The sequence below is a fragment of the Thalassophryne amazonica genome, chromosome 10 (genome assembly GCF_902500255.1).
Source record: "Thalassophryne amazonica chromosome 10, fThaAma1.1, whole genome shotgun sequence".
NCBI lineage: Eukaryota > Metazoa > Chordata > Actinopteri > Batrachoidiformes > Batrachoididae > Thalassophryne > Thalassophryne amazonica.
The window spans coordinates 26,102,507-26,121,960 of record NC_047112.1 but is presented as its reverse complement, the minus strand read 5'-3'; the positions used below and the strand labels follow the sequence as shown (position 1 = coordinate 26,121,960).

At 43.9% G+C, this 19,454-nt stretch overlaps 1 protein-coding gene across 1 annotated transcript in view; it reads right to left on the bottom strand.

Annotated features, from left to right (window-relative positions):
• Positions 1 to 17,421, bottom strand: part of colgalt2 (collagen beta(1-O)galactosyltransferase 2) — an 85,269-nt gene extending 67,848 nt beyond the window's left edge. The window contains exon 1 of the mRNA XM_034179604.1: positions 17,186 to 17,421. Within this exon, the coding sequence (XP_034035495.1) occupies positions 17,186 to 17,421 (236 nt within the window). The remainder of the gene's footprint in view (positions 1 to 17,185) is intronic.
• Positions 17,422 to 19,454: the final 2,033 nt, after the last annotated feature.

Below are 19,454 nucleotides of genomic sequence, written 5' to 3'. Positions count from 1 at the left end.
GGGAACCGGGAGGAACCGAGGAACCTAAACATACCCGATGGCAGGTCTCGCTCCAATGAACCACTACCCCGGACGGCCAATCGATCCGGGGATTGTGTTTTAACATCCAAGGGAACCCTAGAATCACGCGGGAGGTGGCAGGAGTCACAAAAAACTCGATCTCCTCCCGGTGGTTCCCTGACACCACCAGAGTTACTGGAGGTGTCTTATGTGTGATTAAAGGGAGTAGGGAGCCATCTAGTGCCCGTACTTGCACAGGTGAAGTAAGTGCCACCAGAGGGAGCCCTGCCTCCCTGGCCCATTTGCTGTCAAATTCCCTTCTGAGCCCGTGTCCACCAGTGCTGGGGCCTGAAGGGTTAAATCCTCATAAAGGATTGTAACCGGGAGTCGTGTGGCAATATGGGTGTGTCCCACGTGAATGTCTTGGCCCACCCCTAGCCCAGTTTCTAGGGGCGGGCGTTGGTTGTTTAACCGCTCGGGGCAGTCCCTCACTTGATGCTCTATCGAGCCACAAACAAAGCACGCTCCGCGGACCAGCCTCCTCTGTCTATCCGGTGGTTTAAATGTGGCCCTGCTCATGTTGGCGGTATTGTATCACTTCCTGTTCCGGAGCACAGCGGTGTTTTTCTGTATCTGTTAGCTGTTTACTCTGCGCAGTTAGATTGATCTAGTTATCTAGATTACGATTTGTTTCCCAGTGTAATCTTTACGTGCCTTAACTAAAGCACTCCTGCTGAATCGCCTATAAATTATTTACACATTATTCACTTTGCGTGTTTTTAGGAATCCGCTAGCTTAGCGTAGCTACTAGCTCTTAGCCGATTTAGCATGGCGGCTTCTCCTGTCTCTCCCGCACTTCTCTGCTCTGGGTGTGAAATGTTTAGTTATTCCTCGGCCTCCTTTAGCAGTAACGGTACTTGTAATAAGTGTAGCTTATTCGTAGCTTTGGAGGCCAGGCTGGGCGAATTGGAGACTCAGCTCCGCACCGTGGAAAATTGTACAGCTAGCCAGGCCCCTGTAGTCGGTGCAGACCAAGGTAGCTTAACCGCCGTTAGTTCCCCCCTGGCAGATCCCGAGCAGCCGGGAAAGCAGGCTGACTGGGTGACTGTGAGGAGGAAGCGTAGCCCTAAACAGAAGCCCCGTGTACACCGCCAACCCGTTCACATCTCTAACCGTTTTTCCCCACTCGACGACACACCCGCCGAGGATCAAACTCTGGTTATTGGCGACTCTGTTTTGAGAAATGTGAAGTTAGCGACACCAGCAACCATAGTCAATTGTCTTCCGGGGGCCAGAGCAGGCGACATTGAAGGAAATTTGAAACTGCTGGCTAAGGCTAAGCGTAAATTTGGTAAGATTGTAATTCACGTCGGCAGTAATGACACCCGGTTACGCCAATCGGAGGTCACTAAAATTAACATTAAATCGGTGTGTAACTTTGCAAAAACAATGTCGGACTCTGTAGTTTTCTCTGGGCCCCTCCCCAATCAGACCGGGAGTGACATGTTTAGCCGCATGTTCTCCTTGAATTGCTGTCTGTCTGAGTGGTGTCCAAAAAATGAGGTGGGCTTCATAGATAATTGGCAAAGCTTCTGGGGAAAACCTGGTCTTGTTAGGAGAGAAGGCATCCATCCCACTTTGGATGGAGCAGCTCTCATTTCTAGAAATCTGGCTAATTTTCTTAAATCCTCCAAACCGTGACTATCCAGGGTTGGGACCAGGAAGCAGAGTTGTAGTCTTACACACCTCTCTGCAGCTTCTCTCCCCCTGCCATCCCCTCATTACCCCATCCCCGTAGAGACGGTGCCTGCTCCCAGACTACCAATAACCAGCAAAAATCTATTTAATCATAAAAATTCAAAAAGAAAAAAATAATATAGCACCTTCAACTGCACCACAGACTAAAACAGTTAAATGTGGTCTATTAAACATTAGGTCTCTCTCTTCTAAGTCCCTGTTGGTAAATGATATAATAATTGATCAACATATTGATTTATTCTGCCTAACAGAAACCTGGTTACAGCAGGATGAATATGTTAGTTTAAATGAGTCAACACCCCCGAGTCACACTAACTGTCAGAATGCTCGTAGCACGGGCCGGGGCGGAGGATTAGCAGCAATCTTCCATTCCAGCTTATTAATTAATCAAAAACCCAGACAGAGCTTTAATTAATTTGAAAGCTTGTCTCTTAGTCTTGTCCATCCAAATTGGAAGTCCCAAAAACCAGTTTTATTTGTTATTATCTATCGTCCACCTGGTCGTTACTGTGAGTTTCTCTGTGAATTTTCAGACCTTTTGTCTGACTTAGTGCTTAGCTCAGATAAGATAATTATAGTGGGCGATTTTAACATCCACACAGATGCTGAGAATGACAGCCTCAACACTGCATTTAATCTATTATTAGACTCTATTGGCTTTGCTCAAAAAGTAAATGAGTCCACCCACCACTTTAATCATATCTTAGATCTTGTTCTGACTTATGGTATGGAAATAGAAGACTTAACAGTATTCCCTGAAAACTCCCTTCTGTCTGATCATTTCTTAATAACATTTACATTTACTCTGATGGACTACCCAGCAGTAGGGAATAAGTTTCATTACACTAGAAGTCTTTCAGAAAGCGCTGTAACTAGGTTTAAGGATATGATTCCTTCTTTATGTTCTCTAATGCCATATAACAACACAGTGCAGAGTAGCTACCTAAACTCTGTAAGGGAGATAGAGTATCTCGTCAATAGTTTTACATCCTCATTGAAGACAACTTTGGATGCTGTAGCTCCTCTGAAAAAGAGAGCTTTAAATCAGAAGTGTCTGACTCCGTGGTATAACTCTCAAACTCGTAGCTTAAAGCAGATAACCCATAAGTTGGAGAGGAAATGGCGTCTCACTAATTTAGAAGATCTTCACTTAGCCTGGAAAAAGAGTCTGTTGCTCTATAAAAAAGCCCTCCGTAAAGCTAGGACATCTTTCTACTCATCACTAATTGAAGAAAATAAGAACAACCCCAGGTTTCTTTTCAGCACTGTAGCCAGGCTGACAAAGAGTCAGAGCTCTATTGAGCTGAGTATTCCATTAACTTTAACTAGTAATGACTTCATGACTTTCTTTGCTAACAAAATTTTAACTATTAGAGAAAAAAATTACTCAACCATCCCAAAGACGTATCATTATCTTTGGCTGCTTTCAGTGATGCCGGTATTTGGTTAGACTCTTTCTCTCCGATTGTTCTGTCTGAGTTATTTTCATTAGTTACTTCATCCAAACCATCAACATGTTTATTAGACCCCATTCCTACCAGGCTGCTCAAGGAAGCCCTACCATTATTTAATGCTTCGATCTTAAATATGATCAATCTATCTTTGTTAGTTGGCTATGTACCACAGGCTTTTAAGGTGGCAGTAATTAAACCATTACTTAAAAAGCCATCACTTGACCCAGCTATCTTAGCTAATTATAGGCCAATCTCCAACCTTCCTTTTCTCTCAAAAATTCTTGAAAGGGTAGTTGTAAAACAGCTAACTGATCATCTGCAGAGGAATGGTCTATTTGAAGAGTTTCAGTCAGGTTTTAGAATTCATCATAGTACAGAAACAGCATTAGTGAAGGTTACAAATGATCTTATGGCCTTGGACAGTGGACTCATCTCTGTGCTTGTTCTGTTAGACCTCAGTGCTGCTTTTGATACTGTTGACCATAAAATTTTATTACAGAGATTAGAGCATGCCATAGGTATTAAAGGCACTGCGCTGCGGTGGTTTGAATCATATTTGTCTAATAGATTACAATTTGTTCATGTAAATGGGGAATCTTCTTCACAGACTAAAGTTAATTATGGAGTTCCACAAGGTTCTGTGCTAGGACCAATTTTATTCACTTTATATATGCTTCCCTTAGGCAGTATTATTAGACGGTATTGCTTAAATTTTCATTGTTACGCAGATGATACCCAGCTTTATCTATCCATGAAGCCAGAGGACACACACCAATTAGCTAAACTGCAGGATTGTCTTACAGACATAAAGACATGGATGACCTCTAATTTCCTGCTTTTAAACTCAGATAAAACTGAAGTTATTGTACTTGGCCCCACAAATCTTAGAAACATGGTGTCTAACCAGATCCTTACTCTGGATGGCATTACCCTGACCTCTAGTAATACTGTGAGAAATCTTGGAGTCATTTTTGATCAGGATATGTCATTCAAAGCGCATATTAAACAAATATGTAGGACTGCTTTTTTGCATTTACGCAATATCTCTAAAATCAGAAAGGTCTTGTCTCAGAGTGATGCTGAGAAACTAATTCATGCATTTATTTCCTCTAGGCTGGACTATTGTAATTCATTATTATCAGGTTGTCCTAAAAGTTCCCTAAAAAGCCTTCGGTTAATTCAAAATGCTGCAGCTAGAGTACTGACGGGGACTAGAAGGAGAGAGCATATCTCACCTATATTGGCCTCTCTTCATTGGCTTCCTGTTAATTCTAGAATAGAATTTAAAATTCTTCTTCTTACTTATAAGGTTTTGAATAATCAGGTCCCATCTTATCTTAGGGACCTCGTAGTACCATATCACCCCAATAGAGCGCTTCGCTTTCAGACTGCAGGCTTACTTGTAGTTCCTAGGGTTTTTAAGAGTAGAATGGGAGGCAGAGCCTTCAGCTTTCAGGCTCCTCTCCTGTGGAACCAGCTCCCAATTCAGATCAGGGAGACAGACACCCTCTCTACTTTTAAGATTAGGCTTAAAACTTTCCTTTTTGCTAAAGCTTATAGTTAGGGCTGGATCAGGTGACCCTGAACCATCCCTTAGTTATGCTGCTATAGACGTAGACTGCTGGGGGGTTCCCATGATGCACTGTTTCTTTCTCTTTTTGCTCTGTATGCACCACTCTGCATTTAATCATTAGTGATTGATCTCTGCTCCCCTCCACAGCATGTCTTTTTCCTGGTTCTCTCCCTCAGCCCCAACCAGTCCCAGCAGAAGACTGCCCCTCCCTGAGCCTGGTTCTGCTGGAGGTTTCTTCCTGTTAAAAGGGAGTTTTTCCTTCCCACTGTAGCCAAGTGCTTGCTCACAGGGGGTCGTTTTGACCGTTGGGGTTTACATAATTATTGTATGGCCTTGCCTTACAATATAAAGCGCCTTGGGGCAACTGTTTGTTGTGATTTGGCGCTATATAAAAAAAATTGATTGATTGATGTCCATAGCTTCATCAGCAGGGGGAGCTGTAACCACACGGAGCGTAGAGGCCGTGGAGCGTGGGGAGGGCGGAGCTCGGTTGGAACCGGAAGGGAGAGGGACGGCACGTGCCCGGCCATGCCCTTCGTCTCGTTCCCGACGGCGTTCTTCTAACCGATTGGCTAATCGTATAACCAGATCAATAAGCCCGTCTAAATCCCGCGGTTCGTCCTTAGCCACCAGGAGCTCCTTCAGGACCAACAACAGTCCGTTTACGAAGGCGGCACGGAGGGCAGTGCTATTCCAGCCGGACCTCGCCGCCGCGATGCGGAAGTCAACTGCATCAGCAGCTGCGCTCCGGCGCCCCTGTCTCATTGACAGCAGCACGGCTGAAGCGGTCTCTCCTCTATTTGGGTGATCGAACACTGTTCTGAACTCCCTCACAAACCCATCATATGTCTGAAGGAGCCGTGAATTTTGCTCCCAGAGCGCTGTAGCCCAAGCGCGTGCCTTACCGCGAAGCAGATTAATCACATAAGCTACCTTACTAGCATCAGTCGCGTACATGACGGGACGTTGTGCGAAGACGAGCGAACACTGCATAAGAAAGTCCGCGCACGTCTCCACACAACCCCCGTACGGCTCTGGAGGGATTATGTATGCTTCAGGGGAAGGTGGGAGGGGTCGTTGAACGACCTGTGGAATGTCAACGTTGTGCACAGGATCGACAGGAGGGAGAGCTGCAGCAGCGCCCTGAGGGCGCGCTTCCACCTGAGCGGCGAGAGCCTCCACCCTGCGGTTAAGGAGGACGTTCTGGTCGGTCATTAGATCCAACCGAGCCGTAAAGGCGGTGAGGATTCGCTGCAACTCACCGATCATTCCTCCTGCAGACGCCTGTGCGCCCTGTTCTTCCATTGGCCGTTCAACAGCCGGTTGACGCCCCTCGGGGTCCATGACGCCGGCCGAGATATCCTGTTGTGAAAGTGTAGGAACACGGACCCACAACAGGGGCGCAAATGAACAGACAATGAAGGAAGTCAAATAACAACACTTTACTGTTGTGAAAAAACACAACCAACACGGCGAATGTGAAATTTAACAGTCAGTCAATTACAAGGGTGACGTGTGGGCAGGCTCAAAGATAAGAGACGTCCGTCCAAAGCAGAACCGGAACCACACGATTTCCTCCGCCACCGAACCCCGGGAATACTGGAGTCGCCAAGTCCCGAACACCCAGGTGGCCACTGCCTCCGCTTGTCGGATCTGGTACTGCTGGCGAGGAACAAAAACAGATGTGGGTGCGTGTGCACCCAGCAACACGTATGGTGGGAATGCCACCTCCACCTCTCGTCGAAAAAAGAAACAGAATATCTGCTGTCCAACACACACAAGCAATAGATATTCCTGTCAGAGAATCAACAGTCAGCTGAGATCGTTACCTCCTTGGTAGAGCGATATCTCGGCAGAGAAGTGGAGATGACGTCTTGCAGATATACCGCTGCGGATCAGATGATTGGTAACAGCTGTCGTAGGTGACAGCTGTCACCCCGGCTGCTCCTGTGAGATGGCAGCGCCCTCTGGTGCCTGGAGCCCGCACTCCAGGCAGGGTGCCCTCTGGTGGTGGTGGGCCAGCAGTACCTCCTCTTCAGCGGCCCACACAACACTCAGATCAGAAATCCAACCATTCACAAACAATGTTTAATGAAGACAGACTTTGAAAAGGACCACAATGTGTCATATAAAACTTTCTGTCCATGTCTTAGATTTTAGGAAAATGTTTTGCAGCATGCGTCTTCTACAGAAGCAGCCTTTGGAAAGCTGCAAAATATCTTCCACCTGTTTGTCATCTCATGTGTCTTTGTTGTTATCAAAATTTAGTCACATAGCAGCAAGTTGCAAAAGACATCCTCTCAAGCCACTTTACATACTCATCCATTTTCTAAACCTGCTCATTTCAAATGAGAGTCATGGGCAGAAACCAAGCGGGAACACTCATGCCTGAATTTTGTCCCTAATGAGGAAGTCATTTTTCTTGTAGTTGCTTGACTGGCCACTTGAGGGTGCTCCAAAACAGAGCACTTTCCCATAGAACACCAAGTTAAAATGTCCAACTTTAGAGCAGAAATAAACATGTTTACAGCCTGGTACCAAAAAAAAAAAAAAAAAAAAAAAAAAAAAAAACACGGTTTTGGCCTCTATAGAAAGTCTCCGCCTCTGTGACAACTGTAGGAGAGGTGAAATTTTTTTCTAACTTCTTAATTTAAGACATTTTAAGCCATAAAGTTCTGGATAATTGTGGGCGTAGTTGCTTTGAGTGACAGCAGCTGAGTTCAGAAACTCCTCCTCCTCTCGTAGCCTTCAACCAAAACTCAGTCCACTTGCAGCGGCAACTCACTGTTGGGTGATTCTTAGACTACGGGCACTTATTATGTCCTTTGATCATATTGTATGAAAAAACAGAAAAAAAAGGGGAAATTTCACACTTTTATAGTTATCTTTACAATGAAAGTGTGTTAAGAAATTTGTTCTAGTAGTCTATGATGACTTTCACCTTTTTTCAGCATCATTATATGCAAATATTGCCAGTTTGTGCTTGTCCCACACCCAGACTTTTGATCTTCAGTGATAAAAATGAATGGTAAAGAAACATTTTTTCTAATGTTTTAAAATATCTCTGAATAAAATATCAGTAAAATAATCAAAACATAATTGGAGTATTTAATGTCATACAACTGTTGTGATTTTTTTTAAACAAAATGTAGTTGTCCCACACTATTGCCGTAATTTCCACCACAACACTGTAATGTCCCTTTAAACAGTTTGTATGAAAGATTGTTTGGGTAGTTTCTATGGAGATAAACTGACATCAGAGCACATGTATATAGCGCCAAATCACAACAAACAGTTGCCCAAAGGCGCTTTATATTGTAAGGCAATCAATCAATCAATCAATCAATTTTTTTTATATAGCGCCAAATCACAACAAACAGTTGCCCCAAGGCGCTTTATATTGTAAGGCAAGGCCATACAATAATTATGTAAAACCCCAACGGTCAAAACGACCCCCTGTGAGCAAGCACTTGGCTACAGTGGGAAGGAAAAACTCCCTTTTAACAGGAAGAAACCTCCAGCAGAACCAGGCTCAGGGAGGGGCAGTCTTCTGCTGGGACTGGTTGGGGCTGAGGGAGAGAACCAGGAAAAAGACATGCTGTGGAGGGGAGCAGAGATCGATCACTAATGATTAAATGCAGAGTGGTGCATACAGAGCAAAAAGAGAAAGAAACAGTGCATCATGGGAACCCCCCAGCAGTCTACGTCTATAGCAGCATAACTAAGGGATGGTTCAGGGTCACCTGATCCAGCCCTAACTATAAGCTTTAGCAAAAAGGAAAGTTTTAAGCCTAATCTTAAAAGTAGAGAGGGTGTCTGTCTCCCTGATCTGAATTGGGAGCTGGTTCCACAGGAGAGGAGCCTGAAAGCTGAAGGCTCTGCCTCCCATTCTACTCTTAAAAACCCTAGGAACTACAAGTAAGCCTGCAGTCTGAGAGCGAAGCGCTCTATTGGGGTGATATGGTACTACGAGGTCCCTAAGATAAGATGGGACCTGATTATTCAAAACCTTATAAGTAAGAAGAAGAATTTTAAATTCTATTCTAGAATTAACAGGAAGCCAATGAAGAGAGGCCAATATAGGTGAGATATGCTCTCTCCTTCTAGTCCCCGTCAGTACTCTAGCTGCAGCATTTTGAATTAACTGAAGGCTTTTTAGGGAACTTTTAGGACAACCTGATAATAATGAATTACAATAGTCCAGCCTAGAGGAAATAAATGCATGAATTAGTTTTTCAGCATCACTCTGAGACAAGACCTTTCTGATTTTAGAGATATTGCGTAAATGCAAAAAAGCAGTCCTACATATTTGTTTAATATGCGCTTTGAATGACATATCCTGATCAAAAATGACTCCAAGATTTCTCACAGTATTACTAGAGGTCAGGGTAATGCCATCCAGAGTAAGGATCTGGTTAGACACCATGTTTCTAAGATTTGTGGGGCCAAGTACAATAACTTCAGTTTTATCTGAGTTTAAAAGCAGGAAATTAGAGGTCATCCATGTCTTTATGTCTGTAAGACAATCCTGCAGTTTAGCTAATTGGTGTGTGTCCTCTGGCTTCATGGATAGATAAAGCTGGGTATCATCTGCGTAACAATGAAAATTTAAGCAATACCGTCTAATAATACTGCCTAAGGGAAGCATATATAAAGTGAATAAAATTGGTCCTAGCACAGAACCTTGTGGAACTCCATAATTAACTTTAGTCTGTGAAGAAGATTCCCCATTTACATGAACAAATTGTAATCTATTAGACAAGTATGATTCAAACCACCGCAGCGCAGTGCCTTTAATACCTATGGCATGCTCTAATCTCTGTAATAAATTTTATGGTCAACAGTATCAAAAGCAGCACTGAGGTCTAACAGAACAAGCACAGAGATGAGTCCACTGTCCAAGGCCATAAGAAGATCATTTGTAACCTTCACTAATGCTGTTTCTGTACTATGATGAATTCTAAAACCTGACTGAAACTCTTCAAATAGACCATTCCTCTGCAGATGATCAGTTAGCTGTTTTACAACTACCCTTTCAAGAATTTTTGAGAGAAAAGGAAGGTTGGAGATTGGCCTATAATTAGCTAAGATAGCTGGGTCAAGTGATGGCTTTTTAAGTAATGGTTTAATTACTGCCACCTTAAATGCCTGTGGTACATAGCCAACTAACAAAGATAGATTGATCATATTTAAGATCGAAGCATTAAATAATGGTAGGGCTTCCTTGAGCAGCCTGGTAGGAATGGGGTCTAATAAACATGTTGATGGTTTGGATGAAGTAACTAATGAAAATAACTCAGACAGAACAATCGGAGAGAAAGAGTCTAACCAAATACCGGCATCACTGAAAGCAGCCAAAGATAACGATACGTCTTTGGATGGTTATGAGTAATTTTTTCTCTAATAGTTAAAATTTTGTTAGCAAAGAAAGTCATGAAGTCATTACTAGTTAAAGTTAATGGAATACTCAGCTCAATAGAGCTCTGACTCTGTCAGCCTGGCTACAGTGCTGAAAAGAAACCTGGGGTTGTTCTTATTTTCTTCAATTAGTGATGAGTAGAAAGATGTCCTAGCTTTACGGAGGGCTTTTTTATAGAGCAACAGACTCTTTTTCCAGGCTAAGTGAAGATCTTCTAAATTAGTGAGACGCCATTTCCTCTCCAACTTACGGGTTATCTGCTTTAAGCTACGAGTTTGTGAGTTATACCACGGAGTCAGACACTTCTGATTTAAAGCTCTCTTTTTCAGAGGAGCTACAGCATCCAAAGTTGTCTTCAATGAGGATGTAAAACTATTGACGAGATACTCTATCTCCCTTACAGAGTTTAGGTAGCTACTCTGCACTGTGTTGTTATATGGCATTAGAGAACATAAAGAAGGAATCATATCCTTAAACCTAGTTACAGCGCTTTCTGAAAGACTTCTAGTGTAATGAAACTTATTCCCTACTGCTGGGTAGTCCATCAGAGTAAATGTAAATGTTATTAAGAAATGATCAGACAAAAGGGAGTTTTCAGGGAATACTGTTAAGTCTATTTCCATACCATAAGTCAGAACAAGATCTAAGATATGATTAAAGTGGTGGGTGGACTCATTTACTTTTTGAGCAAAGCCAATAGAGTCTAATAATAGATTAAATGCAGTGTTGAGGCTGTCATTCTCAGCATCTGTGTGGATGTTAAAATCGCCCACTATAATTATCTTATCTGAGCTAAGCACTAAGTCAGACAAAAGGTCTGAAAATTCACAGAGAAACTCACAGTAACGACCAGGTGGACGATAGATAATAACAAATAAAACTGGTTTTTGGGACTTCCAATTTGGATGGACAAGACTAAGAGACAAGCTTTCAAATGAATTAAAGCTCTGTCTGGGTTTTTGATTAATTAATAAGCTGGAATGGAAGATTGCTGCTAATCCTCCGCCCCGGCCCGTGCTACGAGCATTCTGACAGTTAGTGTGACTCGGGGGTGTTGACAATGGTGTGGTGGAAATTACATTTACAAGGCCAATAGTGCCCGTAGTTAAAGAATCACCCTGTTGTGTTATCGCTGTATCTGTTTGGAGTATTTTATTACAAACTCCTGGAATAATATGACTTGTGTGGTGAGACGTCCTACTGGAATGTCTAATGCTGCGTTTACATATAACGACAACAAGTCACGAATGCCATGAAGTACACATTCTTGGCCGCTGATCACGAATGTGATGATTCGGGGCAGAGGCGTCAGGTGTCCTCAGGAACTGCTGCAACCTGTTACCACACGTTACGATTAATGGCACATGTTGCTGTAGAATTATCAGGAACCATTACGCACGGTCAAGTTCAAGTCAAGTAGTGTTCCACGTTGTTACGCACTATCGCGCGTAACAGCGCATCGTTAAGTTCTGTCACATTGTGAACGAGGTGAATTGTCTCCACACACACACACCCATATTCATCCAACCGAATTCAGATCGCTCCAGTTTTTCAGAAGAACTTTGTGACTGCATGCGTAGTTGGGCTCTGTGCCATGGAGTGGTGCAGAGAGGAGGAGGAGGACAGAGCCAGATGTGTGGCTTCATGCGGCTCTCGTCTCGTGCATTTTCCCAAACATCAGGCACATGCAGCAGGTGGAACACCTGCAAGAGCGCGCTGAAGAGCACTGAAATTTGACGTTTAGCCGACTTGGTGTCAGCAATCAAACTGAATGCGGTACAGCAGGGTTTAATTGTGCGCGCGCTTCTTCCTCCGCCGGACTGGAGGAGGTGCAGAGATGTCTGGCTGCACGTGAGTCTCCTCTCGCTCAGACTCGTTCTCCCGCTCATCGGTTACAACAGCAGGTGGAACACCTGCAGGAGCGTCCTGAGGCGCTTCAGCAGGAACTGTGGCCCGACATTTGGAGCCGAGTTTAATTGTGTGCACGTGACAAAACTGATCCGTCGTGGCGCGCAGTGAAAGGTGATGCCGCGTTACAAGTCGTGTCAAAACTTGACAGTTTCCGTGTCACTTCGTAATAACGCGTGACAGTTTGGGCTCCAAGAATCATCACAGGAACCACTACGAACATTGTCACGTTCTATTAAGGATCAATACTCATCAAGACGGATCAATACGCTCAGTTGCGACCTCCACGACGTGAGACGAAATGAGGGTGGTGTGTGACATTCGTGGAAGATTTTTTGACAGGCAAAAACATGCTCCATGAATATCAAGAATATCACGCTCCAACATGCACTATTAAGAAACCTATTCAGATGTGTTAAGTCACATTAAGAATGTCAGGAATGTGTCACGAATGACAGAAAAATGACATTCGTAACGCGTCTTGCTTATGTGTAAACGCACCTTAAAACGTCTCTGTTGCAATACTGATGCTGAGTGAAACGCTTGACTTATTTAACGGTGTTAGCTCTTTTCAGTAGGTCCACTTAATGCACGATTGCTGAGCTAACACTTACGGTCAGTTTAAAGTATCTAAGTCACCTTACCAACATGTCTTTAGAGGTAGAAGGAAGCCAGAGTGCCCAGAGGAAACATGGGGAGAACATGCAAACTCTCAAGTCCTTCTCACTGTCATGCAACAATGCCAACCACTAAGCCCTGTCAACCCTGGTCTTTGTATGGGATCATTTCAAGAGACACAACATGAAGACCAAGAGAAACTACAAGGTGAGACAAGAAAAAAAAAAAAAAAAACACCTCCCTTTAATGGGAAGACACCTCCAGTAGAACCACACAGTGGGGAGGGGACATCTGCCATGACCTGTTATGCTGATGTTCTGATGCTACAACCAGTGTACAGCATGATTCTCTCATCTGTCCTCCTCACCACAAACACAAAAAGCTAAAAAAAAAAAAAAGTTCCTAGCTGCAGTGGGAGGGGCCAGCTGGGGCAGAAAGAGGAGCTGGACAGAGGAGGAGGAGGAGTCGGAGTTCAGAAATAATTTACATAATCAATTCATTATGTATTAATAGCTAAGTAATGCATTATTCTGGCTTGACCCCCTGCTCCTCCATCTCCTCGACGTGACGCTTGTTGTTGGTTAATCCGCTGACGAAAGTTAGCTTTGCTAATTAGCTGTTTGCTGTGTACCTTTCAGTTTCTGAAAAGTCCCTAATCTGCCTACTGCTAATTGTCAGGTGTCCTCAGCCAGTCAAGGGGCAGCAAACATGGGATGAGACTGATCAGATTTCAGCAGGTACACATGGAAACATACAGAGTGGGTGATTTCCAGGAGCAGTTTGGTGAATCCTGGCTGATAGAAACCTGCATCTTAAATACTTTGACACTAAATTTGAAACCATATAACCAACAATTCCAGAGATACAGCATAATATCCATGGATTATATAGTGTGTAAACAGGTCGGGGTTCAGATTTTGAATTGGACATTCAGTTTGGAATTCTTCATTCTGTCATTGCGGTCAGTTGCGGCTGGTACTCAGGTCGTACATCCATCTATACATCTTCTCTTCCCCTTCTTACTGTGCCTTCAGCAGTATGCATGCTTCAAATTAGAGGGGAAAAGAAAAAAAAAATCATCTGCACTGATCCGCTTTGCATAAGCTTGAAGCTCAAGAGATCAAATATTGTGTGGAACATTAAGTCCACACACACAAAAATAGAGCTACAGACTGTCGGTCGTACCGCTGCTCGCAATTCTGCATTCTACTCCTGACTGAGCAAAAATGAGGGTGTCCTGATGGACAAGTGAAGTCATACAAAACACATAGCTAAAGGATTTTTGTAACTAAAGGAGCCCAAAAGGAACATGCTCACTCTACATTTGCATTTTACAGCGCAGTCAGACGACTGTTGCAAAATATGTCGACTGTCTGGTGGTTGCTTGTGCAGGCTGACAGGTTTGAAAATCCTCATTTTTATAAAATGGAAGCTCATACATGTTTATCACAAGATAAGGCAAGGAAACATGAATCCTCATCACTAAAGAAGCAAAAGTGTGAAAAGAAACCAAATCACAACCAACAAGAACGAATGGAGATTTCTGACATCCGCCAATCCGGATCACCTTTAAGATTCAGTGGTCTTCCATGGCCTAATACCCATCTGTGGTGCAAATTTAGTGTGAATACATGAAGCAGTTTTGACGCAATCCTTCAAAGCCTATAAAGAGAAACAGGATCCAGTATCCAGATTTGGATCACCTCCAAAACGAAATGGAGTCTTCCATGGCCTAATATCTATCTGTGGCGCAAATTTGGTGAGAATCTGTGCAGTAGTTTTGACATAATTCTGCTAACAGTAATCCTTCAAAGCTTATATTAAGTGAAACTTCATCCAGAATCTGGATCACCTCCATAATTTAATGGAGTCTTCCATGTCCTAATATGTATCTGTGGTGTGAAATCTGTAAGAATCCATGAATTATCCATCCATCCATTTTCTTCCGCTTCATCCAAGGTGGGGTCGCGGGGGCAGCAGCTCAAGCAAAGCCGTCCAGACCTCCCGATCCACACACACCTCCCCCAGCTCCACCGGGGGAACCCCGAGGTGTTCCCAAGCCAGCTGAGAGAGGTAGTCCCTCCAGCATGTCCTGGGTCTTCCCCGGGGCCTCCTCCCAATGGGACGTGCCCGGAACACCTCTCCAGTGAGGCGTCCAGGGGGCATCCAGAAAAGATGCCTGAGCCACTTCAGCTGGTTCCTTTTGACGTGGAGGAGCAGCGGCTCGACTCCGAGGTCCTCCCGAGTGACCGAGCTCCTCACCCTATCTCTAAGGGAGTGCCCAGCCACCCTGCGGAGGAAACTCATCTCGGCTGCTTGTACTCGCAATCTTGTTCTTTCAGTCATGAGCCAAATCTCATGACCATAGGTGAAGGTTGGAACATAGATCAATCGGTAAAATCGAGAGCTTTGCTCCCCTACTCAGCTCTCTCTTCACCACAACGTTTCGATACAGCGACCGCATCACTGCAGACGCTGCACCGAGCCGTCTGTCGATCTCACGCGCCATCCGTCCCTCACTCATGAGCAAGACTCCGAGATACTTAAACTCCTCCACTTGAGGCAAGGACACTCCACCGACCTGAAGAGGGCAAGGCACCTTTTTCCGGTCGAGAACCATGGCCTCGGATTTGGAGGTGCTGATTTTCATCCTGGACACTTCACACTCGGCTGCAAACCGCCCAAGTGCACGCTGAAGGTCCTGATTTGACGAAGCCAACAGAACCACATCGTCCGCAAACAGCAGAGACGAGATTCTGTGGTTCCCAAACCAGACCCCCTGTACACCCTGACTGTGCCTAGAAATTCTGTCCATAAAGGTAATGAATAGAACCGGTGACAAAGGGCAGCCCTGGCGGAGGCCAACGTGCACTGGAAACAGGTTTGACTTACTACCTGCAATGCGAACCAAGCTCCTGCTGCAGTCGTACAGGGACTGGATAGCCCTTAGCAAAGGACCCCGGACCCCCGTACTCCCGGAGTACCCCCCACAGGGCGCCTCGAGGGACATGGTAGCTTTGACGCAATCCTTCAAAGCCTATATAAAGTGAAACTTGATCCAGAATCCACATCTGGATCACTTCCAAAATTTAATGGTGTCTTCCATGGCCTAATATCTATCTGTGGTGAAAATTTAATCAAAATCTGTGTAATAGCTTTGACATAATCTTGCTAACAGACAGACAAACTAATGCAGATGATTTTATTTCATCCTTGGCGGATGTAATGACAGAATAAAGCAATCTGCAGTCTCACCACCAGATGACACTAAATTCAACACACTGTAGCTTTAAGAAAATGGAGAGGATGGACTCATTTATCCAGTCATTCATTCACTCATTGCATTTTACAGGGCACATGCTGAAGCAGAGAACTAAACATGTCTTATCTTGAAGAGGTCTTTACATTTCATGAATGTATTGCAATGTAAATTTTGGCTCTGTAACAGAGTTAGAATACGAATCCATTCACTCATTTTCTACACCTGCTTCCATCAATCAAGGATCATGGAGTGGCTGGAGCCTATCCCAGCATTCATAGGGTGTGAGGCAGGGTACACCCTGGATGGGTAGAATAGGGATTGTGGTAGGAACATGCAACAGTCGGGGAAATTAAAAATGAATAAACGGTTTAGTTACAGAGTCTGTTTGATAAAATTCTGCACAGACACCTGCAAACAAAAGCAAGATACAGGACAAGAAACAAATCAAAACGAGTTTGAGGGAGAAAACACTGCAAGCATCCACCACCAGCAGCGCAAGTGATTGTTGTGTCCCGAGCTTCACATTCTTTCTCTGTATAATCTGCACTTTGACAGTCAGGCTGCAGTCTGACAACCTCTTTGGTTGCCTGCGCACATACGCGCCTTTACGCATGACTTCCCAGAACCCACTCTCCCCCACTGCGATCACGCTGTCAGACCTGCTCAATGTCTCCTTTTATCCCTTCACCTGCAGGCTCACTCTTTGATAGCTCCCTATTATTGCAGCGTGCGCCGATTTGACCAAACAGACCCCAGGGGTCCCCTACCTGGGTCGGGGCCCCTTTCTACCTGCTGTTTTTAAAAGGCTCGTTTCCGCAGGTTTGTGCTGAATCAGACGGAGGGGCCGGTAATTAAAAGTTAATTCCAACTTTAACACGCACAGTAGCTCTTTCATCTTGTGCCACGGTGTGCAATTTGGATGCCAGCAGACACGCGAGGTAAGCGCGTCGTAAAAACGCAGCAACGGCTCTGCACAGCGTGTCATCAGAATTATTAAAGGCGGACACATGCTGCTTTCAATGGGACCCTTTACTGGCTGCCCAGAAAGAAAAAAAGCGCGCAGAGTGTAAAACAACCATAAAACGTGCATTTAAAGCCTTTAGCGCAGTGGACTGGTTCTGTTTTTAGCGAGATATGTTGAGTAAAGCATCAGGTTCTGCATCGGTGCGCCCCTGCCTGTGCGTAATTCTCACCAGACAGCTGTGCGCTCTTTGGGATACTCCAGCCTGTCGATGCAGCCCAGGTAGTGCGTCAGGCTGTGCGCCGCGTTCCGAGCCACGATGGCGATCATCACCTTTGGCTTCAGCAGGGAGGACTCGAGCTTTACCGGCTCCTGCACCACAGTCACCATGTCCGACGCGCAGCGGGGCACCAGGGCGCATACCAGCGCCCACAACACGCCGACTCCCACGACCACGACCGCACGCATCTCAGCGTCAGGGTTATCCGGATCCGGACTCAGAAGTCCTGATACAGAGCGAGAGTGGTAGTGGTGAGTAATGAGTGAGTGAGGAAGGGTGGGAGGGAGGGAGAGAGAGGAAGGAAGGTAAGAGAGGGAGGAGGGCACTTTTACTCAACTCCTGCGGGTGCAGAAAAACCTCACCAAAGTAACAAGATGATTACATTATAATTTACAAGCAAAATGTTTTAAATGAGGCACAGCGTGTTGTAACTCATTTCCCATGATGCCTGTCTGCAGCCTGGTTTCTCCTCTTCTTTCTTCCTGTGCATTTCTTCTTTTTCCACACACTCTCTCTCTCTTGGATTCTGCAGTTGCAGACCATGACGTCACCACTTCTGACGTCAGCCAGATTCTCTTATTCGGTACCTGAGCCAAAGAAGTTAGTAAGTTAGTTAGCAGAATATTCCAAAATGACTTGAATAGATTTTAATGATAATTTGGTGGAGAGGGCGACCTAAAATCAAAGTGTTGATTAAATTTTACTGCAGCTCTTTGGAGCTTCTGAATCCTGATGAGTTCAGTAAGACACACAAACAAACAGCAACAAAAACATGCCTGTTAGTGAGGACAGAGTGATCACAATGCTGGGTATTTAAGCCAGTAAGCTTCTGTTCAAGGTTCAAAAATAGACAAAATGCACTTTTAAAAGAGTTAGGGGCCTTATTATGTTGCAACCAATTTGAAGGAATCAGTAAAGACAAATCCAGGCTCTGGGTATATTTAGAATTCCCACAGTAAGCATTTGTTTCCAGTAAATACCCCTTTATTACAAACAAATAAGGTGTAATAAGTTGCATTGCGTGTATGCAATTAACTAAAGTGACATGAAATATACAAGGACATGGTTAAAATTATTCTCTATTACCTGTCTGTAGAACGGGTAACTCAGCTAGTTGTCCAATAAATACCTTGTTATTGCAAATATGATGAAACATCTTTGACATAGCATGAAGTCAGCTTGATAGAAATGAGGTTAAAAAATGATTTTAAATATTATACAGGGAGATTCCCTATCACTTCAAGTTTCCGATGGTATATGACATGTTATATTCATAAAGTCACGACAACGTCCCTGAACAGTTTTCCTGCATGAAACATAAATGCAAAAATGTCAAGATTTACCCTATACTCAGGGCACTGCAGTCCTTTTTTTGGGGGGGGGGGGGGGTCATCCCATAGTCTGTCCATAACATTGTACGTTGCTTCTCACAGAGATGATAGAAAAATACTGACATGAGACAGTGTATAATAGCACTCATGAAAAAAAAAGAAAAAAAAAAAAATCCAACTGGCCTGGTCACCATGACATACTATCAATTTACATCTCACAAAATATCTGTGCGTTAAACACATTCTTTGACTCAATGTTATATCAGACAATGACTGCCTGTGATGAAACATTGTATGTTTGCCTATTTCCATATCTACTTAGAAATATTTGATATGATTATCCATGAAAAAACGATGGCTTTGTGGAAGAGTGATCACTATTTTGGCATAAAATGCCCATTATGAGTGTTTTCATGTGAAAAGGCAACCAGGATTGTCTTCAGAGGAAAAAATATTCAACTATTTTCAACAAACATTCTGGGTACATACATTAAAAAAAAATGTTCTAGTTAATTTTATCATTCTAAAATAAAAAATACATTTTATAATATTTTTCATTGTTGATGTCATACGCTTGATGCCCAGCATTGAACACACTCATTTGCAGACAATTTTCAATTTATTTTCATTTATATAGTGCCAAATCAATCAATCAATTTTTTTATATAGCGCCAAATCACAACAGAGTTGCCTCAAAGCGCTTCACATAGGTAATGTCTAACCTTACCAACCCCCAGAGCAACAGTGGTAAGAAAAACTCCCTCTGAGGAAGAAACCTCAAGCAGACCAGACTCAAAGGGGTGACCCTCTGCTTGGCCATGCTACAAACATAAATTACAGAACAATTCACGGACGAATATACAAGAAATGCTATTGGCGCACAAGACAGG